At 36.9% G+C, this 20,000-nt stretch overlaps 1 protein-coding gene across 1 annotated transcript in view; it reads right to left on the bottom strand.

Annotated features, from left to right (window-relative positions):
- Positions 1-20,000, bottom strand: part of csmd1a (CUB and Sushi multiple domains 1a) — a 119,345-nt gene that overhangs the window by 9,376 nt on the left and 89,969 nt on the right. The window contains exon 5 of the mRNA XM_077229907.1: positions 8,301-8,508. Within this exon, the coding sequence (XP_077086022.1) occupies positions 8,301-8,508 (208 nt within the window). The remainder of the gene's footprint in view (positions 1-8,300; positions 8,509-20,000) is intronic.

The following is a 20,000-nucleotide window of genomic DNA, read 5'->3' as shown; positions in this document are numbered from 1 at the left end:
AATGGGGTTTAAAGTGCAAGTTTTTGAAAATGGTGTCCGTGTAAACAACAAAAACGTTAATCTCTGAAGACGATGACGCTATGCACATGCGTATTACGTGTTCAGTCTATAGAGTTTCATCGCCATCTACTGGCCTGGCAGCACAATATAGCGTTTTTAGTCGTTTACACGGATCCGTGTGAATGTGGATCATTTCGATCAGAGTGGTGTCGCCTGAACACGGAAAACGTAAAGTTAAAACTTCTCCGTTTTAAGCATTTCGTTGTCGTGTAAACGTACCCTAAATGTCTAATGAGTGACGCTACAAGCTTAATGATCCATTTAAAATAATGTACACCAACACTAAACCCTAAACCTACCCGATAGTGTTAACAAAAGCAAATGTGACATAAAAACGTAATCGTAACCGTGGCATTCGCAAGCCTAATAAGTCAGTAAAACCCAATATATAGAGCTGGTTTAGTGATACAAACTCCAAAATAAATTAGTTTACAAGTCGGAGAGCACGCTGGCACGGTTTGGCTCCCGTTTCTCCCACCGTGGATATCTAAACATTGTTGGATATACTCTTGTTATTTTTCAAATGTTGATACTCATTTGCGCTAGTCAAAAAGTAGTACAAAACAACTACACTTACTGGCATCTGGATAATTACGATAAATGTTACTGGCTCCAATTGAAACATCTTCATTCCACGACTTTGGTTTGGGAGAAACTGTCTCTGGTGCCGTTCGTGTCTCCTTGGAGGGCTTGCTTCCTACTGTGTGTCTCCCCAGGTGCGCTGCTATGCTGCCGGCAGTGACGCGCGGATACTCCCCGCCGTCTCAAACCACTGAACCTGTTGGCTCCTATTTGAAACATCTTCATTCCACGACCGTAGTTTGTGAAAGCTGTCTCAGGTGCCGTTCGTGTCTGCAGTGGTGTTCTGGCCTGGAGGGCCTGCTTATTACTGGGCCAGATACGAGGCGGATCCCCGTGTGTCTCCCCTGGTACGCACTTACACACACACACACACACCGGCGGTGATGCGCGGATACTTCCCGGCATCCCAAAGTACTGAACTTCGGAATTCAACCTACCAAGGGGGTCTCCACAATACTTTTGTTATGAGGATTAACATACATTAACATTTTATGTATTATCTTCGTTATTAGCAACTGCGTTTGAACTCAAACTTCAGGACTCCACTGGCTCTGTTTGCTCACCGTGATGTTCTCTCTCGACCGAGATACATTCACCGCGGATCGGGATCGGGACGATCTTATACATCTAGTAAGTCATCCTCTGCTATAGAGAGCCTAAGTCCCTCCCCTTCCGGTGGACCATGGGACCTTATTTCGGAAAAATATTGTATGGTAGTCAATGGCGAGAGACAACAAATATTTGGATCCCGTTTGAATTGTGCCCTGAATTACACATATGATGTTTGTCAATTTAAAAGATACAATTTAAAGTCAAGAAATTCGCAGTTTGATGTAAAACTGTTGAGGTATAAGACTGTGAAAATACGTAATTACAAAGACTACAAACCCAAAAGGCGCGCATGTGACGTCATACCTTTTCTCTCAATGAATGAAGCTAACTTTACTGAAGCTAACATCTGTCATTTTTTCTATAGTCAAACGTTATAATAGTAACGTTAAAGAGGTTTGAAAATAAAAATAAAGGTTTGCTGATAAGCAAGTTTATTGGTGATGCTAAACTGGACATAATGTGAAACTTGGCAACAGCCTAATGATTATTTCCATCTTAATCAGAGATAAGCCCCTATTGGTTATTCCTACATCAGCCAACCTGGCTCTAGTGGGCGAGGGGGTGGGGTTGCTGTAGTCTTTCGTGACACTATCAAAGTTAAACCAATCAGTATCCCTCAGTTTTCTTCATTTGAATGCTTGGCTGTTAAACTCTCTGGCTTTCAACCATTGATAATTTTAACACTCTTTAGGCCACCTAAGCCATCTGATCTGTTCTTAAGTGAATTTTCTGCATTAAGGACTTCACTTCTATTGCATTAATGACTTTCACTTTTTTACACTTCTATTCTCCCAATATATTACTTGTTGGTGATTTTAATATTGATGTTGATGCCACTACTACCTGCTCCGCCAGTTAAAAACCTGTGGGAGACGCCTTGAGCACCTGTATAAATGGACAGGCCTAGTATCTCATGCACAGGCCTACAAAGATCACCTGTTGCATTATAATAACACCCTTCCTGCTACCAGAACATCTCACTATTCTAACATTATAAACTCTGGGGAAAAAAATTCTAAGCTCCTGTTTTCCATAGTAAACCGGCTCCTTAAGCCTCCTGACAACGTCTTATCTGACCCCACAAGTTTCTAAACTTCTTTAATGTAAAAATTCAAGACATTCATCACCATCTACTTAATATTCCTAGCACTCCAAAACCTGTCCTACACAACTACCTTACAGGGCTCTGCCTTTACTCCCTCCCTCTCAAATTCACCTTGGCTTCGGAGAACCTGATCACAGAGCTTGTCAGTAAATCAAAAACATCCACTTCACAATTAGACCCCCTGCCTACCAGTCTTCTCAAAGCATGCCTGCCTTCCATCTCTCCCTTACTCACTACATTAGTTAACTCCTCCCTCTCTACTGGCATTGTATCGCCCACTCTTAAAGGGATACTTCACCCAAAAATGAATATTGTGTCAGTATTTACTCTCCCTCATGTTGTTCAATCCCGTAAGACCTTCGTTCATCTTCAGAACACGAATTAAGATATTTTTGATTAAATCTGAGAGCTGGATCACTCCTCCATAGGCTTCTAAGGGATTGAAACTTGTTCCCCGAAAAGTTATTAAAGACATCGTTAAAATAGTCCAAGTGACTACAGTGGCTCAATCTTAAGTTTATCAAGCGACGAGAATACTTTTTGTGCGCAAAAACCCCCCGAAATAACAACTTTATTTCAACTATTCAACAACTATTCATTTCCTTCTCTGTGGGCCTCGAGTGAGTTCACCAGTGTAACAGCGCAGCGCTTCTGTGTTGTACATCACACACATCACACACATGACCAGCGTCGGCCAATAGTGAGCCTACGTGTGACGTAGCACTACACAATCACACTACGTTAACTGACTCAATGCCCACAGAGAAGGAAATGAATAGTTGAAATAAAGTTGTTATTTTTGGGGGGGTTTGCGCACAAAAAGTATTTGCGTCGCTTGATAAACTTAAGATTGAGCCACTGTAGTCACTTGGACTATTTTAACAATGTCTTTAATAACTTTTTCGGGGCTGGCAAGTTTTAATCCCTGAAGAAGCCTATGGAGGAGTGATCCAGCTCTCAGATTTAATCAAAAATATCTTAATTTGTGTTTCCGAAGATGAACGAAGGTCTTACGGGGTTGAACAACATGAGGGAGAGTAATTACTGACAGAATTTTCAGTTTTGGGTGAACTATCCCTTTAAGACTGCTGCTGTCACCCCCGTCCTCAAAAAGCCCAATGGTGATCCTGATGATTTGAACAACTACTGTCTCATCTCCAACCTTCCATTTGTCTCCAAGATACTGGAGCGGGTCGTGGCAAATCTACTACATCAACATCTCAACTACAATGACCTGTATGAACATTTCCAGTCTGGTTTCCGTGCTAAACACAGCACGGAAACAGCATTGGTGAAAATCACCAATGACCTACTGTCCATCCTCATCTTACTCGATCTGAGTGCTGCCTTTGACACCATCTCACATCCCCCCCTCATTGATCATCTGGCCAACATTGGGATCATAGGGGGTACACTCTCCTGGTTCTGTTCTTACCTCACGGATCGTCAACAGTTCATACAACTCAGACACTATAACTCAGTCTGTATGACTGTGCCACAGGGTGTCCCCCAGGGGTCAGTGCTGGGTCCTCTCCTCTTCATTATATACCTCCTTCCCCTGGGCAAGATCATGAGACACCACAAAATACACATCCACTGCTATGCTGACGACACATCTCTCACCTAAACCTTCATCTCCTCTTCCCCCCACCTCACTCAGCAACTGTCTTCAAGACATCCAAAACTGGATGAACACAAACTTTTTGAAACTTAATGGCAATAAGTCCTGCTCATCAGCTCCAAATCCTCTCTTTCAAAAAAGCATAACTTCAATATTACCATAGATGAGATCTCGGTCCCTCTGTCAACCCAGGTCAAAAGCCTTGGTGTCATTCTGGACAGTTCCCTTTCATTCGAATCCCAGATTAAAGCAATTACCCGGACTTTGTTCTTTCACCTCCGCAACATCTCCAGGCGTAGACCCTCTGTGTCCCTGTATTCATAATTGTGTGTGACGATTAAAAGTTCTCGTTGATTTACTGACTCTAGTGTTCATTTCTGTTGGAAACTGCAGTGATATGTACGTATTGCTACACTGTAAAAATAAAATCTGTAATTTTACGGTTTTATTTTACAGATTTTTCCTGTTTTTTTTTTTAAATTCCATAAAATTACAGAAATAGAACTGCTGTAAAATAACGTGGAAAACATGTAACCGATAAAAAAATGGAAATGTTATGTTTATTTCAGAGTTCCCGTCACTGCTCCGACTGTTCCGCTTGTAAAAGTAGTTCTGCTGCATTCAATGTTTTGCTTCGTAACGAATTTCCATTACTAGTTTAAAAACGTACTTTGTTTATACTGTTTTTATTAAATAAAAACCAAAATTATTGCAATTATTTTGCAATTAAGAGGCTGGTAATTTTTATAACCAGGGATGCAACGATTACAGATTTTGTAAGTACGATTATTGTCTGAGAAATAATCACGATTTAACGATTATCACGATTATTATGCATCAATTAATTTCACAACACTACTAATGTATAACATCACATGAACACTCAACACTAGATTTTAATGTGTTATTTATTGCTGCCACAACACAGTACAAAATTATAAAATGACAAACAATAATCAATCTCTTTCTTTGGAATTAAAGAGAAGTGCTTTGTAAACACCCAGTATTTTCCTTTTAAAAATAAAAAATTAAGTCAAAGGCTGCAGGGCTCTTTGATTGAAATAGATCACAAAATTATTAAGCGTTTAGTTTAATCTAAATTTATTTTCAACCTGAGGTAGAAAACTTGAAAAAAGGAAAACAATATCTTGTTGGCATTTGACTTAAAAACATAAATAATACTATAAAGGGATAATAAATCCCAATGAAAGTAAGAATAAACAAAGTCTTTGGATCTATTGAATTAAATGTAAGCTAAATATTAACCATGTATTTCTTTTAAAAGAAAACAAATGTAAAAAATGAAAACCACTTTTCCTAAAGTAAAACACAGTCTTCTTTTCAATGAATGATAAATGCATTCTTTATAACTACTTGCATACATCATTCTTTATTCTTTCAAGCAGACATATTTATTTGTATGAATATAATTAATCCTTATTAAAGATATTAACAAACAGTGAATGTTTTTCTCTTTTTCTTTTGTTGCTTGACACAGACCGCATTAGGTTTATTATCCACTATCACTTTAAGACGTCGGATCATGTCCAAAGACATGGGGATCCAATTGCACTGATGCACATCCGATTCACTCAGAACTGTTTAAGACATAACCGGCATAGTTTACATGAATACTCTCCAAAACGAACATTTAGACAATGTTGTGTGTTTTTGTCTATTCAGACACGTAAGAGAGCTCAATTCAGTACTCGCGCGCTGTATAGGTGTCTATGTGCATGGCTGCACGCTTCGGGTCGGGTGTGTGCGCACAGAAACCGTACCGAATAGAGCTCTTTTTTGCATCGTCACTCTTATTCAGATCTACATGTCTGCTCTACTCATTCTCCCAGACATTTACACTTTTTTACCGTTTTATGAGACCGCTGGGTAGATCAGCACGTTACAGTACACATGTGCGCATCTACCACAAACACAGGCCATCAGTTCTGACTGGATCGCTTCCCAAATCGTCACTATCTAACATTTTCCTCTAGTTTTTACTCATTGACGAAAATGTCAATAGGTTTTCTTCCTAGTTTTTGTTATTCAAAACTAGTTTTTATTAGTTTATTAGTTTTATTATTTATTTTATTTAGTTACAAAATGTCCGTTCCGTGCAGAACACTCGGTGTAGCGTAGTCTTTACGATTAATTAACCTTGACGTTTTAAAGTGCTGTTAATTGTGAAATCCGGTAATCGCAGCATCCCTATTTGTATATAGCAGTGTTTAACCTTATTTATAGATACATTTATTGTTTTTATTCAAGTAAATATACATTTTAACTAAACATTATATAGCTAAAGAAAAAACACTTTTTATATGTGTAATTGTACAGATTTTATGTTTGAATTACAGTTAAAAACTGTTTTTTTATTACTTTTATTACTCCATTTTATTACTACTTATTTTCCATTCTTTTACGTTTTTTTCTGGCACCCCATCTGCCGAAATATTACCTTTTTTTAAAAGTGTACATTTTGCAAAAATGCTGCCACAAAAACTTGAGTTTAACAGGGAGCATTCATGCAGTTCGGCGCTGCTCTCCTGTGCCAAGACTGAAATCTTTGGATTTGCAGAGTCATGCAAGCTCCATCGAATCAAGTCCAAGGCATCAATTCTTATTTCATATCATTCTCACAAGCTCACAAAAGTCATTTCAGAGGTTTGATAGAAGTTTTGGCACCTTAGAGACTAGCTTCTTTGGACAATCTAACACGTAAATCACACATCCCCTTCCCTTCAATTGTCATAGAGAAAATCATTTCCACACTTTGAAATTAAGATGTTGAATCTTGTCAATGTATACATTAATTCTGAACGATGCTTTTTACAGAATGGACTAGAGATGATTGTGTGGGAAGGGGAAAACACACACACAAAAGGACTAATTATGCAGCTATTTATCAAATAAATACATGTACATGAAACATTGATTTGGTGGGTGGTTCCGCACAGTATAGGGGAAATCAATGAAATGCAAATAATACAATGCAACTAAGCATGTAATTATGTATAGTAAGGTTAACAAAACAGAAAGGAAAAGAAAACCCTTCCCAAAACTTTTTTTGACAATGCATCGAATTAAACTGTTTTAATGCAAACTCACCTGCAACTTAGTAGAAGCTAGTCGAATTAAATAAATGTGCAAGGTCAAATAAACCACACTCATAAACATGGTTTGTACTCGATGTGTTTTGCGTCATGAATTATCTGCATAAATAAATAAATAAACAAATAAAATACCCCATTTTATTTATATATTGCATATAGTGTATTTTTTTATATCAACTCAAACATTAAATAAATAAATTCCCTATTATGATTATATATTGGGTAGATAGGGTATTTATATTTTTATATGAAATAAATAATGAGTACATAAATCAAAAATAAATCTGTATTTTTTACACATATATAGTGTATTTTATATCAACATATAAAATCAAACGACAATTAAATAAACAACCTATTTTATTTATATATTGGGTATATAGGGTATTTATATTTTAAATAAATAAATATCATATAGCTTATTTTATTAATATATTGGGTATATAGGGTTTTTAGATTTTATTTGAAACAAATAATACAGAAATTAAAAAATAATGTATTTTTATATCAACATATAAAATCAAATGATAAATAAACATACTATTTTATTTATATATTGGGTATTTATATTTTAAATAAATAAATTACCCTGTTTTATTTATATATTGGAAATGTAGGGTATTTATATGAAATAAATAACTATCAATATACAGTGTATTTTTTTATATCAACATAAAATAAAAATAAATGGATACCCTAAATTATTTATATACTGGTAGGGTATTTATAATTGAAATAAATAAATACATTACTACATTAATAAAATATTGTATTTATATATAAGTTATATAGTATATTTCTATAGCAACATATAAAAAACCAAACATTAAATATACAAATACCCTATTTTATTTATACATTGTGTATATATGGTAATTATGGAAAATGTGAATAAATAAGTGAATAAATACTCATTTTTATTTATATACTGTAGGATATATACTGTATAGGGTATATGGTGTGTTTTTTCTATCAACAAATTAAAATCAAACATTACATGAATAAATGAATGAATGATTGAATTAATTACTTTTTTTATTTGTGTTAATGTGAGAAGAAAGAGGCTGTGAAGTGACTCAAGAAAGATGAAACTAGCACAGATATGAAGGAAACTCCTGTCCTGCGATGATTATACCGTTTAACACTCATTACAGAAAAACAACGGATCACAGAAAGCAGCAGATCCAGTAATAATCCTCATTCTCACCATATTGTTGGAGGATCGGATCCCTCCACTTCTAAAGAGTCGAGTTTGCTGTCCATCTGGAAGTCAGTGAACACCAGTGAGATTGTGTCTCCCGGATCCGCGAGGATGGTCCACGTACATTCGCCACTGCTCTGATAATCCTTCTGGAAATCCGGACTGGAGATGCTCCCGCTGGAGCCGCGGAAAGTCCCGCCACACGTGTCCTCCGCTGCGGACAAACAAACACACAATCTTAAACGTGACATATTAAGCCCCTTGTCAAATTTGCCATTTTTTGGGTGTGAGCAAAAACACGCCGTTTTTGTGTGTCCCTTTAAATGCAAATGAGCTTTTGCTCCGCCTCTGTTCAGAAGAGGGCGGAGTCTTTACACAAGCTTCAGAAACTCCAGCAATAACAAAACAGGCCGATCTCACTCATCCAGAATCCCAGAATAACCAGTAGCGAGTGCAGCCTTACGGAGAGACTCAGGAAGAGTTTCTGAATGTTAGTGGAGACATTTATGTAGTAGTTGTGGAGTTACATTGATCATCTCATCATCATGTTGAACTTCTACACAAGTGTCCACAGTTCCTGAGGTGTTTATAAGACAGCGGTGACATGTTCTGGTCAATAGTGTTCAGTGCTCGTCTGTGCTCAACGACAGAACAGTTTCAGGCTTTGCTGGATCTTCTGTCGGTGCGTTAGAACTGCTCACTGTTGCCGCTCGAGAAACCGAATGTCGGCTGGTGTGTGTAAACGTGCAGATTAAGGGCCGGTAATATTATAATAAGATCCTCTTCATACGTCAGAAGGAGAGAAATCTGATCGGCTTATTTTATAACATGCTTGCAGAGAAAGTCTCACTAAAACAAAGTTACTGGGTTTCAATTTTCACGTTTTTTTTAAAAGGAACCCGATTATAGCACTTAAACATGGAAAATGTCAGATTTTCATGATAAATCCCCTTTAACAAATGTGCAACAGAACATGCTGAAACTGCTCAGAAACAATATTGCATTATGGAAAGAGCTTTGACTGAATGCATGAAGGGGTCGTCCGTCTGTTCGAGCGAGTCAAAGATCAGTTTTCGAGGCTGAATCATTGACAATATGATTATAGCAGAAGATAAGCATCACACAGCGAGATAAAGCTCCTCCAAAATAAAAGTTAGTGTCTTTTTGAATACTTTGCCAACACTATTATATTGTTGTCTGCCAACAAGCCAATAAACAACGATAAGAGCCATTATTATACACCAGGTTGATCGCACTAATTGCTGGTTATGTTCTGAGGAACAGAATGATTGTTTTAATGAGTGCTATATGGGTTTTGCAAGCATTTATTTTTCAAAAACAAGACTAAAATCAACACTTAATTATGCAGCCCAAGAGTAGCTTGAAAACAGAGACAGTGTCTGATAATTAATCTAATTAGCTTCATGCAGGATGAGAAGAAAGCGTCTTAACAAAACACTTGCACTAAATGAAGGGTTTTTTTATATTTAAAACACATATCAACAGGACATCAGCTAATGCAACATATTGCACACACAAGTGGTATGCAAAAGAAAAGTTGCATTTGATTTTCAGGGTAACTGGATCATTGCATTTAGTCACTCTAATGTCAATCCATCCCCATATTGCTTTGTTTTTCCCATGCAACACAAAAATAGAAACTCTGAAGCTCTTTTACATGAAACAATCAATCATAGTGAGTTGTCAAGCTTCACAAAAGCACAATACTTCAAGCCTTCTGAAGATATAACAGCTTAATGTGAAGAACAGACTTATTCTTTAGTCATTTATTAGTCATTGGTGTTGCTCCAAACTTGTACGACTTACTTTCTTCTGTGGAACACTAACTAAGATGTTTTTTTTTTTTTTTTGAAAGTCAATGGGGTCATAATTAATGTTGTTCAGAACATCTTATTTCGTGTTCTGCAGTAGACAGAAAAGTCAAACTGGTTTGGATGCAAATGTTATTCAGTGAAAATCTTCAAAGCTCTCAATCACACTGAAAATTTGTGCACTTCTACAGGTTGAAGAGTCTGAGCATTTAAAGTTCAAGTTATTTCCACAGGTCCATATCCACATCTGACAGCGAGAGATAAGATATGATTCCAGATTTGTAAATGACATGCGTATTTAAACATAATTTCAAATGCACATTATGATTCCAGGCACATTCAGATGCTTCAAAGCAGAGGAACATCCATTACTAATATTTCTAAAAAAGATTCATACCTATTAATGCATGCTGGCAGTCCATGTTCCCTAAGCTGCAAATTGCCTTACATGTCGGCATTTCTGCCCTAAAAAGCTATTTTAGGCGAACTCATGCTTTATCACAGGACTCTCTCGACAGATCACGCGAGGAGAAAATAAGCCATGAGTTTCCAGCCACACGAGGATCCAGATCTGCTTCAATATGCAGGTAATGACACATATTTGCAATGCAGAGGAGAGTGGCTTGTAAACAATTTTTTTGTCTAAGCAGCAAAAAAGCCCAGTTTACATGACAAGAACTGCCCATTTTGACAGTAGGAAACCGTCTGACCAACATATAAAGTGACTAAACTATTTGTTTTCCACATGCCTTTAGGGATATACAATCTGGAGCAGATTAAACCACAGACCGCAGTGAATAAAACAAGGTCATTTAAAGTGCTTTTTTCGAATTTTGCCTTTCATGCAGTGTGTAATACAGCTGTTTGTGAATGTAAAAGGTCTGCTAAGTTTTAAAGATCAAAGTGTAAACAAATAATGCTATTGTCTCCTAAAAGAAAGAATCGATCTGGGAAAGGAGGAGTTTAGAGAGACTGAATCTTCAAACAAACCGTTTCAGAACCGTGTTTTTTGATTGGGATGCATGTAAACCCGTTGTTAGAGACTCCAAAACCAAATAAGAACCTTTAAATTAGCATAATAGGGGCACTTTGATGATAAATGTTGAAATCTAATATGGTCAATTGATCAATGGAGCCATTCTTTTTCTAATAATTAATTGGCTGGCCGTCAATTATGCCTTAATGATAAATTATGGTACGGTAGTCTCCACAAACCGTTAACACAGAAAATATCGGAATATACAGTATGCATAGATTTATGATCCAAAAGTATTTAAAACTTCAAATCAATACTTTTTATAGACAATGCAGAAAAATATATTTTTTTTATAATAAATGAGTACTTTTCACAGACATAATTAAGAAAACAATGTAATAATTTCAGCCCTGTGCATGGAAAGCTAGTTTATATGCTATTAACTGCCCAAATATACTATCTATTTTGATGCTTCTAACATGAAAAAGTCATTATTTTAGCATCAAATGCATGCTGTGTCAGCACAACTTTACCTATGTTTCCATCCACCTATTTTTATGTGCATTTTGGGATATTGCATAAAAAAAACACTGGATGGAAACACCAAGATGCACACAAAAACGTATGCGCTCAATTGAGGAGGATACATTTTTCAACCGATAAACTACGATGGAAACACTTTTACTGAATAAATCACTCAGATCGAACCTCATGTGACTTTGGTTCAGCAGAGGCTGTGATTGGATAACTGGAGTAACCAGTGGACCAATGGCATCGCAGCGTCTCTAATGTTGGTTTGGTGTTTCTGAAACGCCCGAGTCGAAGTGTGTGATCAGAAGGATTGTGTTTAATTCCCTCCAGAAGCGTCTCACACACAGGAGTGTGTTCCCGAACACCAGCATCCGAACGCAAGAGAACATGACAGTGTTTATTGTGTTTCATCTGACGCTGTGAGACAAACTCGTTTATGACGGAAAAAGAGACAGGTTGCAGAAACTTACATCTTTATTACTGATATTTTGCACCAATCTCCCAGGAAGTGACGGTTTTGACATGGGAAGGAAACGCTGCTTTATTCAATAATGTTTAATGCAATTTTCAGTTTCCATAAGTTTAATCTGCAACGTTGGATGGAAACAGCTTTTATTTGCAGGCGGACTCAACTTTCCACACTCAACCAATCAGATTGGAGCTTGCCAGATCAAGAAAGTCCTTTTTCTTTTCTTTTTTGCACTTAGATCGAGAGCGAGCGGTCAATGGCCAGTCCATAGACTCCAGAGAAGAGCAGAATTCTCAGTGAATTCGAGGCGTTTGCTGAATCTAATGTAGGCTGATGATGGGAACATGAAAGCTACTGGATAATGGATCGGTACATCCCTTATCCTCACTCATTAAAGCAGAGCCCAGAAGAACAAACATCACACTATGAGGGATTAATGTTGCTTATCAAGATTCATTTGGATTCTCATTATCTTTCATTCTTTCATCAGACTCACTCCTCTATGAGTGTTGGAGAACAAACTCAAACCCTGTTGAATATTGTTACATAGCAGTTTGTATTAGCCTTGTCTGACTTTACAGTGCATGCAAAATGTATTTTCGCATTAAACCGAAGTGAATTGCATCATTTTACAACGTTGTGCCTTTATTTTTCATTAAAAGGCACTGTGTAAAAAGAAGAAATCAAGCATAATTTGTTTGCACACAATCACACATTTAAGCATGACATTGTCCAAATATTTTTTGGGGCCACTGTCTGAAAACATCAACTGCCTCAGATTATGAATATGCATTAACAATATGAACAAAACTCAAGTATGCATATTAGCATTTCAAGCCTGTAGCATTTCTAGGCGGAATTAATATTAAACGAGAAACGGCTTCAAATCAACATGCAATCAAAATCAAACCCATTTACTTCCTTAAAATACATCGCTGGTCTTGTGCAAGATGTAATGCTGTACATTACATATGTTGCATTATATGAAAATGTAAGTTGTGAACGCTGCTTAATGTAAACTTTCAACAAAAGCATCCCATCTATAGAGGGTTTGCATTAACGTCCCACTCCCTCATCCGGACTGAGTGGCAGAAGAGCTGGATTTAATAGTGGACACTGAGAAAACACGGATAAAACCAACAACTATCAGTTTAAACTAAAGCGTGGACTCAATATAGTGTTCCTTACACCTTACCAAAGATCCAGTGATCCGTAGATATTGACATGCAGCAGGAATCATGTTTCCTGACATTTATATGAGCCTGATTTCGACCCGGGGGAAATAAATAAAGCAAATTTGCCTGTGAATGCTTTATATAAAAACAATATTGGTCTAAATCTGGGTGATCACTTATACCAATGTTATATACAGGTGTTGGTCATATAATTAGAATATCATCAAAAAGTTGATTTATTTCAGTAATTCCATTCACAAAGTGAAACTTGGATATTATATTCATTCATTACACATAGACTGATATGTTTCAAATGTTTATTTCATTTAATTGTGATGATTAAAACTGACAACTAATGAAAATCCCAAATTCAGTATCTCCGAAAATTGGAATATTACTTATGACCAATACAAAAAAAGGATTTTTAGAAATGTTGGCCAACTGAAAAGTATGAAGATGAAAAGTATGAGCATGTACAGCACTCAATACTTAGTTGGGGCTCCTTTTGCCTGAATTACTGCAGCAATGCGGCGTGGCATGGAGTCGATCAGTCTGTGGCACTGCTCAGGTGTTATGAGAGCCCAGGTTGCTCTGATAGTGGCCTTCAGCTCTTCTGCATTGTTGGGTCTGGCGTATCGCATCTTCCTCTTCACAATACCAGGCGAGACGCTTCTGACGCTGTGTCTTGTTCAAGAGTGGCTTGACACAAGGAATGCGACAGCTGAAACCCATGTCTTGCATACGTCTGTGCCTATGTGGTTCTTGAAGCACTGACTCCTGCTGCAGTCCACTCTTTGTGAATCTCCCCCACATTTTTGAATGTGTTTTGTTTCACAATCCTCTCCAGGGTGCGGTTATCCCTATTGCTTGTACACGTTTTTCTACCACATCTTTTCCTTCCCTTCGCCTCTCTATTAATGTGCTTGGACACAGAGCTCTGTGAACAGCCAGCCTCTTTAGCAATGACCTTTTGTGTCTTGCCCTCCTTGTGCAAGATGTCAATGGTGGTCTTTTGGACAGCTGTCAAGTCATCAGTCTTCCCCATGATTGTGTAGCCTACAGAACTAGACTGAGAGACCATTTAAAGGCCTTTCCAGGTGTTTTGAGTTAATTAGCTGATTAGAGTGTGGCACCAGGTGTCTTCAATATTGAACCTTTTCACAATATTCTAATTTTCTGAGATACTGATTTTGGGTTTTTCATTAGTTGTCAGTTATAACCATCAAAATTAAAAGGAATGAACAGTTGAAATATATCAGTCTGTGTGTAATGAATGAATATAATATCCAAATTTCACTTTTTTGAATGGAATTACTGAAATAAATCAAATTTTTGATGATATTCTAATTATATGACCAGCACCTGTATATCATCATATTATCCAACGCTAAAACTTGTGTAGTTTTTTGTCAGTGTTTATTTAACATCCAATCAATCAGAATATACGACGGTAAATATTTAATTGATGAGTTGTCAATACAATATATAACAATACAATATATAGGGTATGATTTTACCACTAAATTCAGCATATTGACACAAAATGAAAACTGCAAATCCAGCTTTCTCTGCCTGGATCCAGTTGTTTCTGTGAATTACAGCGATTCATTCACTTCTCTGTTCTGTAGCTTTCAGCAGTGTGTAAAAATATACCTCAGATTTCCTGTCAAATCTAGTTTTTCAGTCAATCTCAAAGCTTTTTCCCATTTTAGACGCGTTTTGTGTGTTTTTCGTTCTGAAAACCAATCCTGCCACACAGTGTTTCTGCCACTCGCACGCAATTGACAGACAGATAGTTGGTGTTTAAATTCCTGTTGGATGAATTTAAATAAAGCGTGTCATTTTCTTCCCAACTCCCATTTACACACATCTCCTCCTCCATCCTGCCTCCAGTGCCAGGTAATCATTATTATTATTAGTAGATGCAGAGTGCAGCACACACGTTTACATGCGATAACAATGTGTTACGATGCATGACAGGTGTTCATTCGACAGCTGAATCACACACACCTGTGACACACTTATACAGCACATAAAGAAATCAATAATCACAGTATATGAGATTTTGCCACAGGGTACTTTATCTTCTCCAAGACAGAAACCTTGTAACTGGAGGAACCAAAATAACTTGGTGGAAATAGAGCATGGAAAAAAAATAGAGCTTGAGAAAGAAAGAAAAAAACTGGTGTTGCTCAATTAAGTTTTAATTGTGAATGTAGACTATACAATTTATTTTGCTCACATAGTGTCTACTGTTCAAAACATGCCAGAAAATACTGTTCATTTAGTCAGTTAATGAAGCGACAGGCTTGTGTTTCCCATCATTCTCTGTGGCTTCACCGATATATCTAATGATCTTGATTTTCTTGCATTAGCAAGTTTTGTTAAAGTACAAAATAGAGAAACAACAGTGAAATTGTACAATAGATCCAAATTACGGCTTTCAGCAATGTCTGTATTAATGATACTTATTTTACATTTCCATTCCTCCATTTTTTCCAAACTAAGAAAGGGAACAGATGAGAAAGCATTACGTCACTTATCAATGGCAAACAATGAGGAAAAGCTCCTCAAGCTAAACAGTGAAACTACTTACTGAAAATAATGACAAAGCTAAAAATGTTTCTAAATTAAACACTATTTATAAATGGCAATATTCAAGAGATAGGATTACGAATGTGTTGTGGCATATACTTAGACTCAATGTGTCTCTCCCAGTACAGTGATATTTTTACTGTAAGTGTCAATCATTGGCTATTTGTGATCTCGCCCGTATAATAAACTAAAGCACTTTGATTGAAACCCTATAATGTCTAAAAAACAGTCAATGATTTTTCCAGTGCAAACAGCGCTTATGCTGCGCTCATCATCTCACTCGGACAGGATCCAGAGCATTCGGGCAGATTTTGCTCCGATATTTTACACCATGATTGAGCAATAGAATTGGTCCACTTCGATTCATATTTGAATTTAAAATTAACATGCCACAACCCACAGGAATTTATTTAATTTCACACACACACACACACACACACACACACACACACACACACACACACACACACACACACACACACACACACACACACACACACACACACACACACACATGTAATGTATAAATATATATATATATATGTGTGTGTGTTATATTATATATATATAAATTACAATTTAAAAATCTTAAAATAGAAAATAGTTATTTTAAATTGTAATATTTCACAATATTACTGTTATTGGGGGGATTTTTAATCAAATAAATGCAGTCTTGGTGAGCAGAAGAGTCTTTTATTATTATTATGATTGTTAAAAATCTTACCGATCCCAAACTTTTGAATGGCAGTATTTACATGCACATACACACACACACACACACACACAAACGTTTATGTTAGATGCAATTAATCTATTTGATAGCACTAATAAAAATATATGTGTGTGCACATATTACACACATAGACACAGACACACACATGTATATATGCAATAATAATAAAAATAATAATAGTATATTATATATAAATTACAATTTAAAATAGATTAAAATAGAAAAAAGTTCTTTTAAATTGTAATTTCGGCAGTACACACAAACACACACACACACACACTTACTTTTATGTTAGATGCGATTAATCGTGATTATTCTATTTGACAGCACTAATATAAATATATGTGTGTGTGCATATTACTCACACATATTACTCTCTCTCTCACACACACACACACACACACACACACACACACACACACACACACACACACACACACACACACACTTGACATGAGTATTGCTTTTGAGCTCCTTTTGCATGAACTTTGCTACTACTGGCAGACATGGGTCCTGAATTCAGAAGCCTTTGAAATGATAATGTGTTTTACACTATACATTACATTTTTATGCTGAATTTTAGCATTCATGGTTGGGATATTGCTCTGAGACAAACAGCTACTCTGTGAAAATGGGTTTGATGTACTCCGTTTTGGAACTGGCTGCAAAACGAGCAAGGAGGCAGGCAGAGATAAGATAAGCTCGCTTTTCCATGCACTAAACTGTCACAGCGAGGAAAACATCTCCACATGTTCGCAGGGTTTTCAGCTGTCAGAAAGACCAAGCCATTCAGAGATTCCCCTCAGAGCATTGATATGGGCAGAGTTACCGGAAACATGTGTCCAACAACCAGTCAAACCACTGAAACTGCTCACACAGCAAGAACTTGAACACTTTTGAGAGTGTGTGTCCTCAATCTGGCTTGTTCCATCTGGATTGGGAGATTTCTGCCACTCAAGTGTTTCTGGAGACTCTTGGATGAGCTCCGACATCAAGAGAATGGGCAGTTTCTCTGAGGAAAAGGGATCAAAAGACCATCTGCCCGTTCTGAGGGTCCCGGAGAACTGAGAGGAAGATGGAGAAGCGTTTTCCCATGGCTATTCTACTACAGAATTGGTTTTTTAAATACATTTCTATTGAATTTCTCTCGTGAAGTTCTCTGCATATTTTTATAAGGTCTCTAAAAGTTATTCCAGTAACAAGAACATTGGTTTAAAGTTATCTGGTCTTCAACGACGTTCATCCCCATGCCTATTCTACAACAGAATTGGTTTTATATACGGTCAAACCAAAATTTATTTAACATTTCTCACATTATCACAGTTTATAAAATGGTAATACAATATGAGCAGAACTCAGAGTTATTAAATCAGTGGATATTTCACTGGTTTTGTCCGTCCTTCTGTTAGACTCTCACACATGAATTATGTTGAATATCTGTCAGCTGTTAAATTTAACTACACAATTAGATAATACCAGTTTAGCTCAACCAGTTACCAAGCAATGCTTCATGTTGTTCAGTCTGTGGTGTAAAAAGCTGCATTAGTTATTACAGAAAAACACTTCAGCAAAACATAATCAGCTCAAAGTGTCTGAATAATTTTTGGTCCCAAATTTGTATAAATGTTACTGGTAGTCGCTGTATGAAGAATTGTTGGGTATAATATGTCACAGTTTACTTTATTTTGCTCTTCTCACTTACATAAATGAACTATAGTGTCCTGCACACACTAGTAAAAAAATATATATAAAATTATACCTGGTGTCTGAATAATTTTCGGTTTGACTGTATATATTTCTATTGAAATTCTCTCATGAAGTTCTCTGAACATTCTTACAAGGTCTCTAAAAGTTATACATAACAAGAACATTGGTTTAAAGTTATCTGGTCTTCAAAAACGTTCATTAAACATTAGCACAGCACCGTTATTTATACGTAATTCAGAAAACATTCCAATGCAAGATAATAAAATGGAACATGGACATAAATTTTTCCATGTTTATCTTTCTTTAGAGTGTAATGTTGATATTTGAACATGAAAAAGCTCTGCAAACACACTCATAGCGCTCGACCAATCACAACACACTGATCCAGCCGACCCATCAGAGCACAATGTGCTTTTCAGAAGTAAACGCTGTAACTCGTGCTTCACTATCATAGTACGATGCATCGCTGAAGAAATCAACTATAGTCACGACTGTTTCCTGAAACTGTTCTGTCGCAAACTGCTCGTTCAACCACGTTGGTTAATGATGTCAGGCAGGTTATGGAGTAATAATAACTACTGTTAATGAATCTGTTTGAGATCGAATTAACGCTAGATGTTTTGCTATATATTACAGACATCTGAGGACTATTTCTCATTTTTCTCAGTTATTTTGCTTTATTTCCAGATTCAATCATAGTCTCGTTCTCACACACTAGAGCTCGTTCACACATGCGCACTCTTCAGAAACTACGCTTTAAATCTCATGACAAACTCAAAGACGTAAACGACATTTGTATGTATTTTAAATAAAAGATATAGACAGTTCTTTTTGTCTCAAGATCATGATTTATTGAGTCACATGTGATGAAAACTAGAAACTCTGCTTCTCACCGCAGGTCGAGATCTGCCGTCACACAAACACAACTCTGCGATGCTGTTTGCGAATGTTCATGGAACGATGGTTTCGGGAAACACCGACTCGACTCGTTGAACTGCAGATAACGACTGAAACTTGCGACCATAGTTGGCTAACGATGCTTTTTGGGAAACAAACAGCGTTACTGACAGACTGGGAAGAGAGGAGTCGCAACAATGGAGATTATGAGGAAAAAATTGCACCTGTTCTAGTACAGCCCAAAAACAAAACCAAGACTTTGTAGAAGGGCATAATAGACCGTTTTTAAAAACTGGACATCTATTTTCTAAAATGCACACAGCCAACATGTCTGATATTCTTGGAACATTTTAGCTGTATTTATCACAGGTCTTCCTCTCATCTGGCATAAACACAAAGCAGTCGTCCAGAGCGTAAGACTCTCATTCAAGCGCCATTTCTCCCTATGCTTTGCATTTAAGAGCAATATAGTTGGCTTTAATGACATCCAGAAGGGGCAAGCCTCCAGGCTCAGATATCCTCATCAAAGAGGATCAATTTCCCTCGCCTGAAGATGAAAAAGCATGTGCTAAAAAGCCTGGGGTCAGAAAACGCATAAAACAGATTTGTCCCTGGTTTGAGTGATTTGGCTGTAGCACGAGGCCACGAGTCTTTAGTTTCACTGAACGAGACGAAAAGACAGAACTGGCTCTAGTTATTCTCCCTTGTGAATTATCCGGAGTCATATACACGCCCAGCCAATTTCCATGTGTTTTATTTGATATAACATTAATTAGAAGACATTCATTTAG

Source organism: Siphateles boraxobius, unplaced genomic scaffold (genome assembly GCF_051911475.1).
Source record: "Siphateles boraxobius isolate OS27281-9 unplaced genomic scaffold, OSU_SipBor_1 137, whole genome shotgun sequence".
In the NCBI taxonomy this organism is placed as follows: Eukaryota; Metazoa; Chordata; class Actinopteri; order Cypriniformes; family Leuciscidae; genus Siphateles; species Siphateles boraxobius.
The sequence above is the reverse complement of the archived record's forward strand: the minus strand, read 5'-3'. Positions and strand labels throughout refer to the sequence as shown.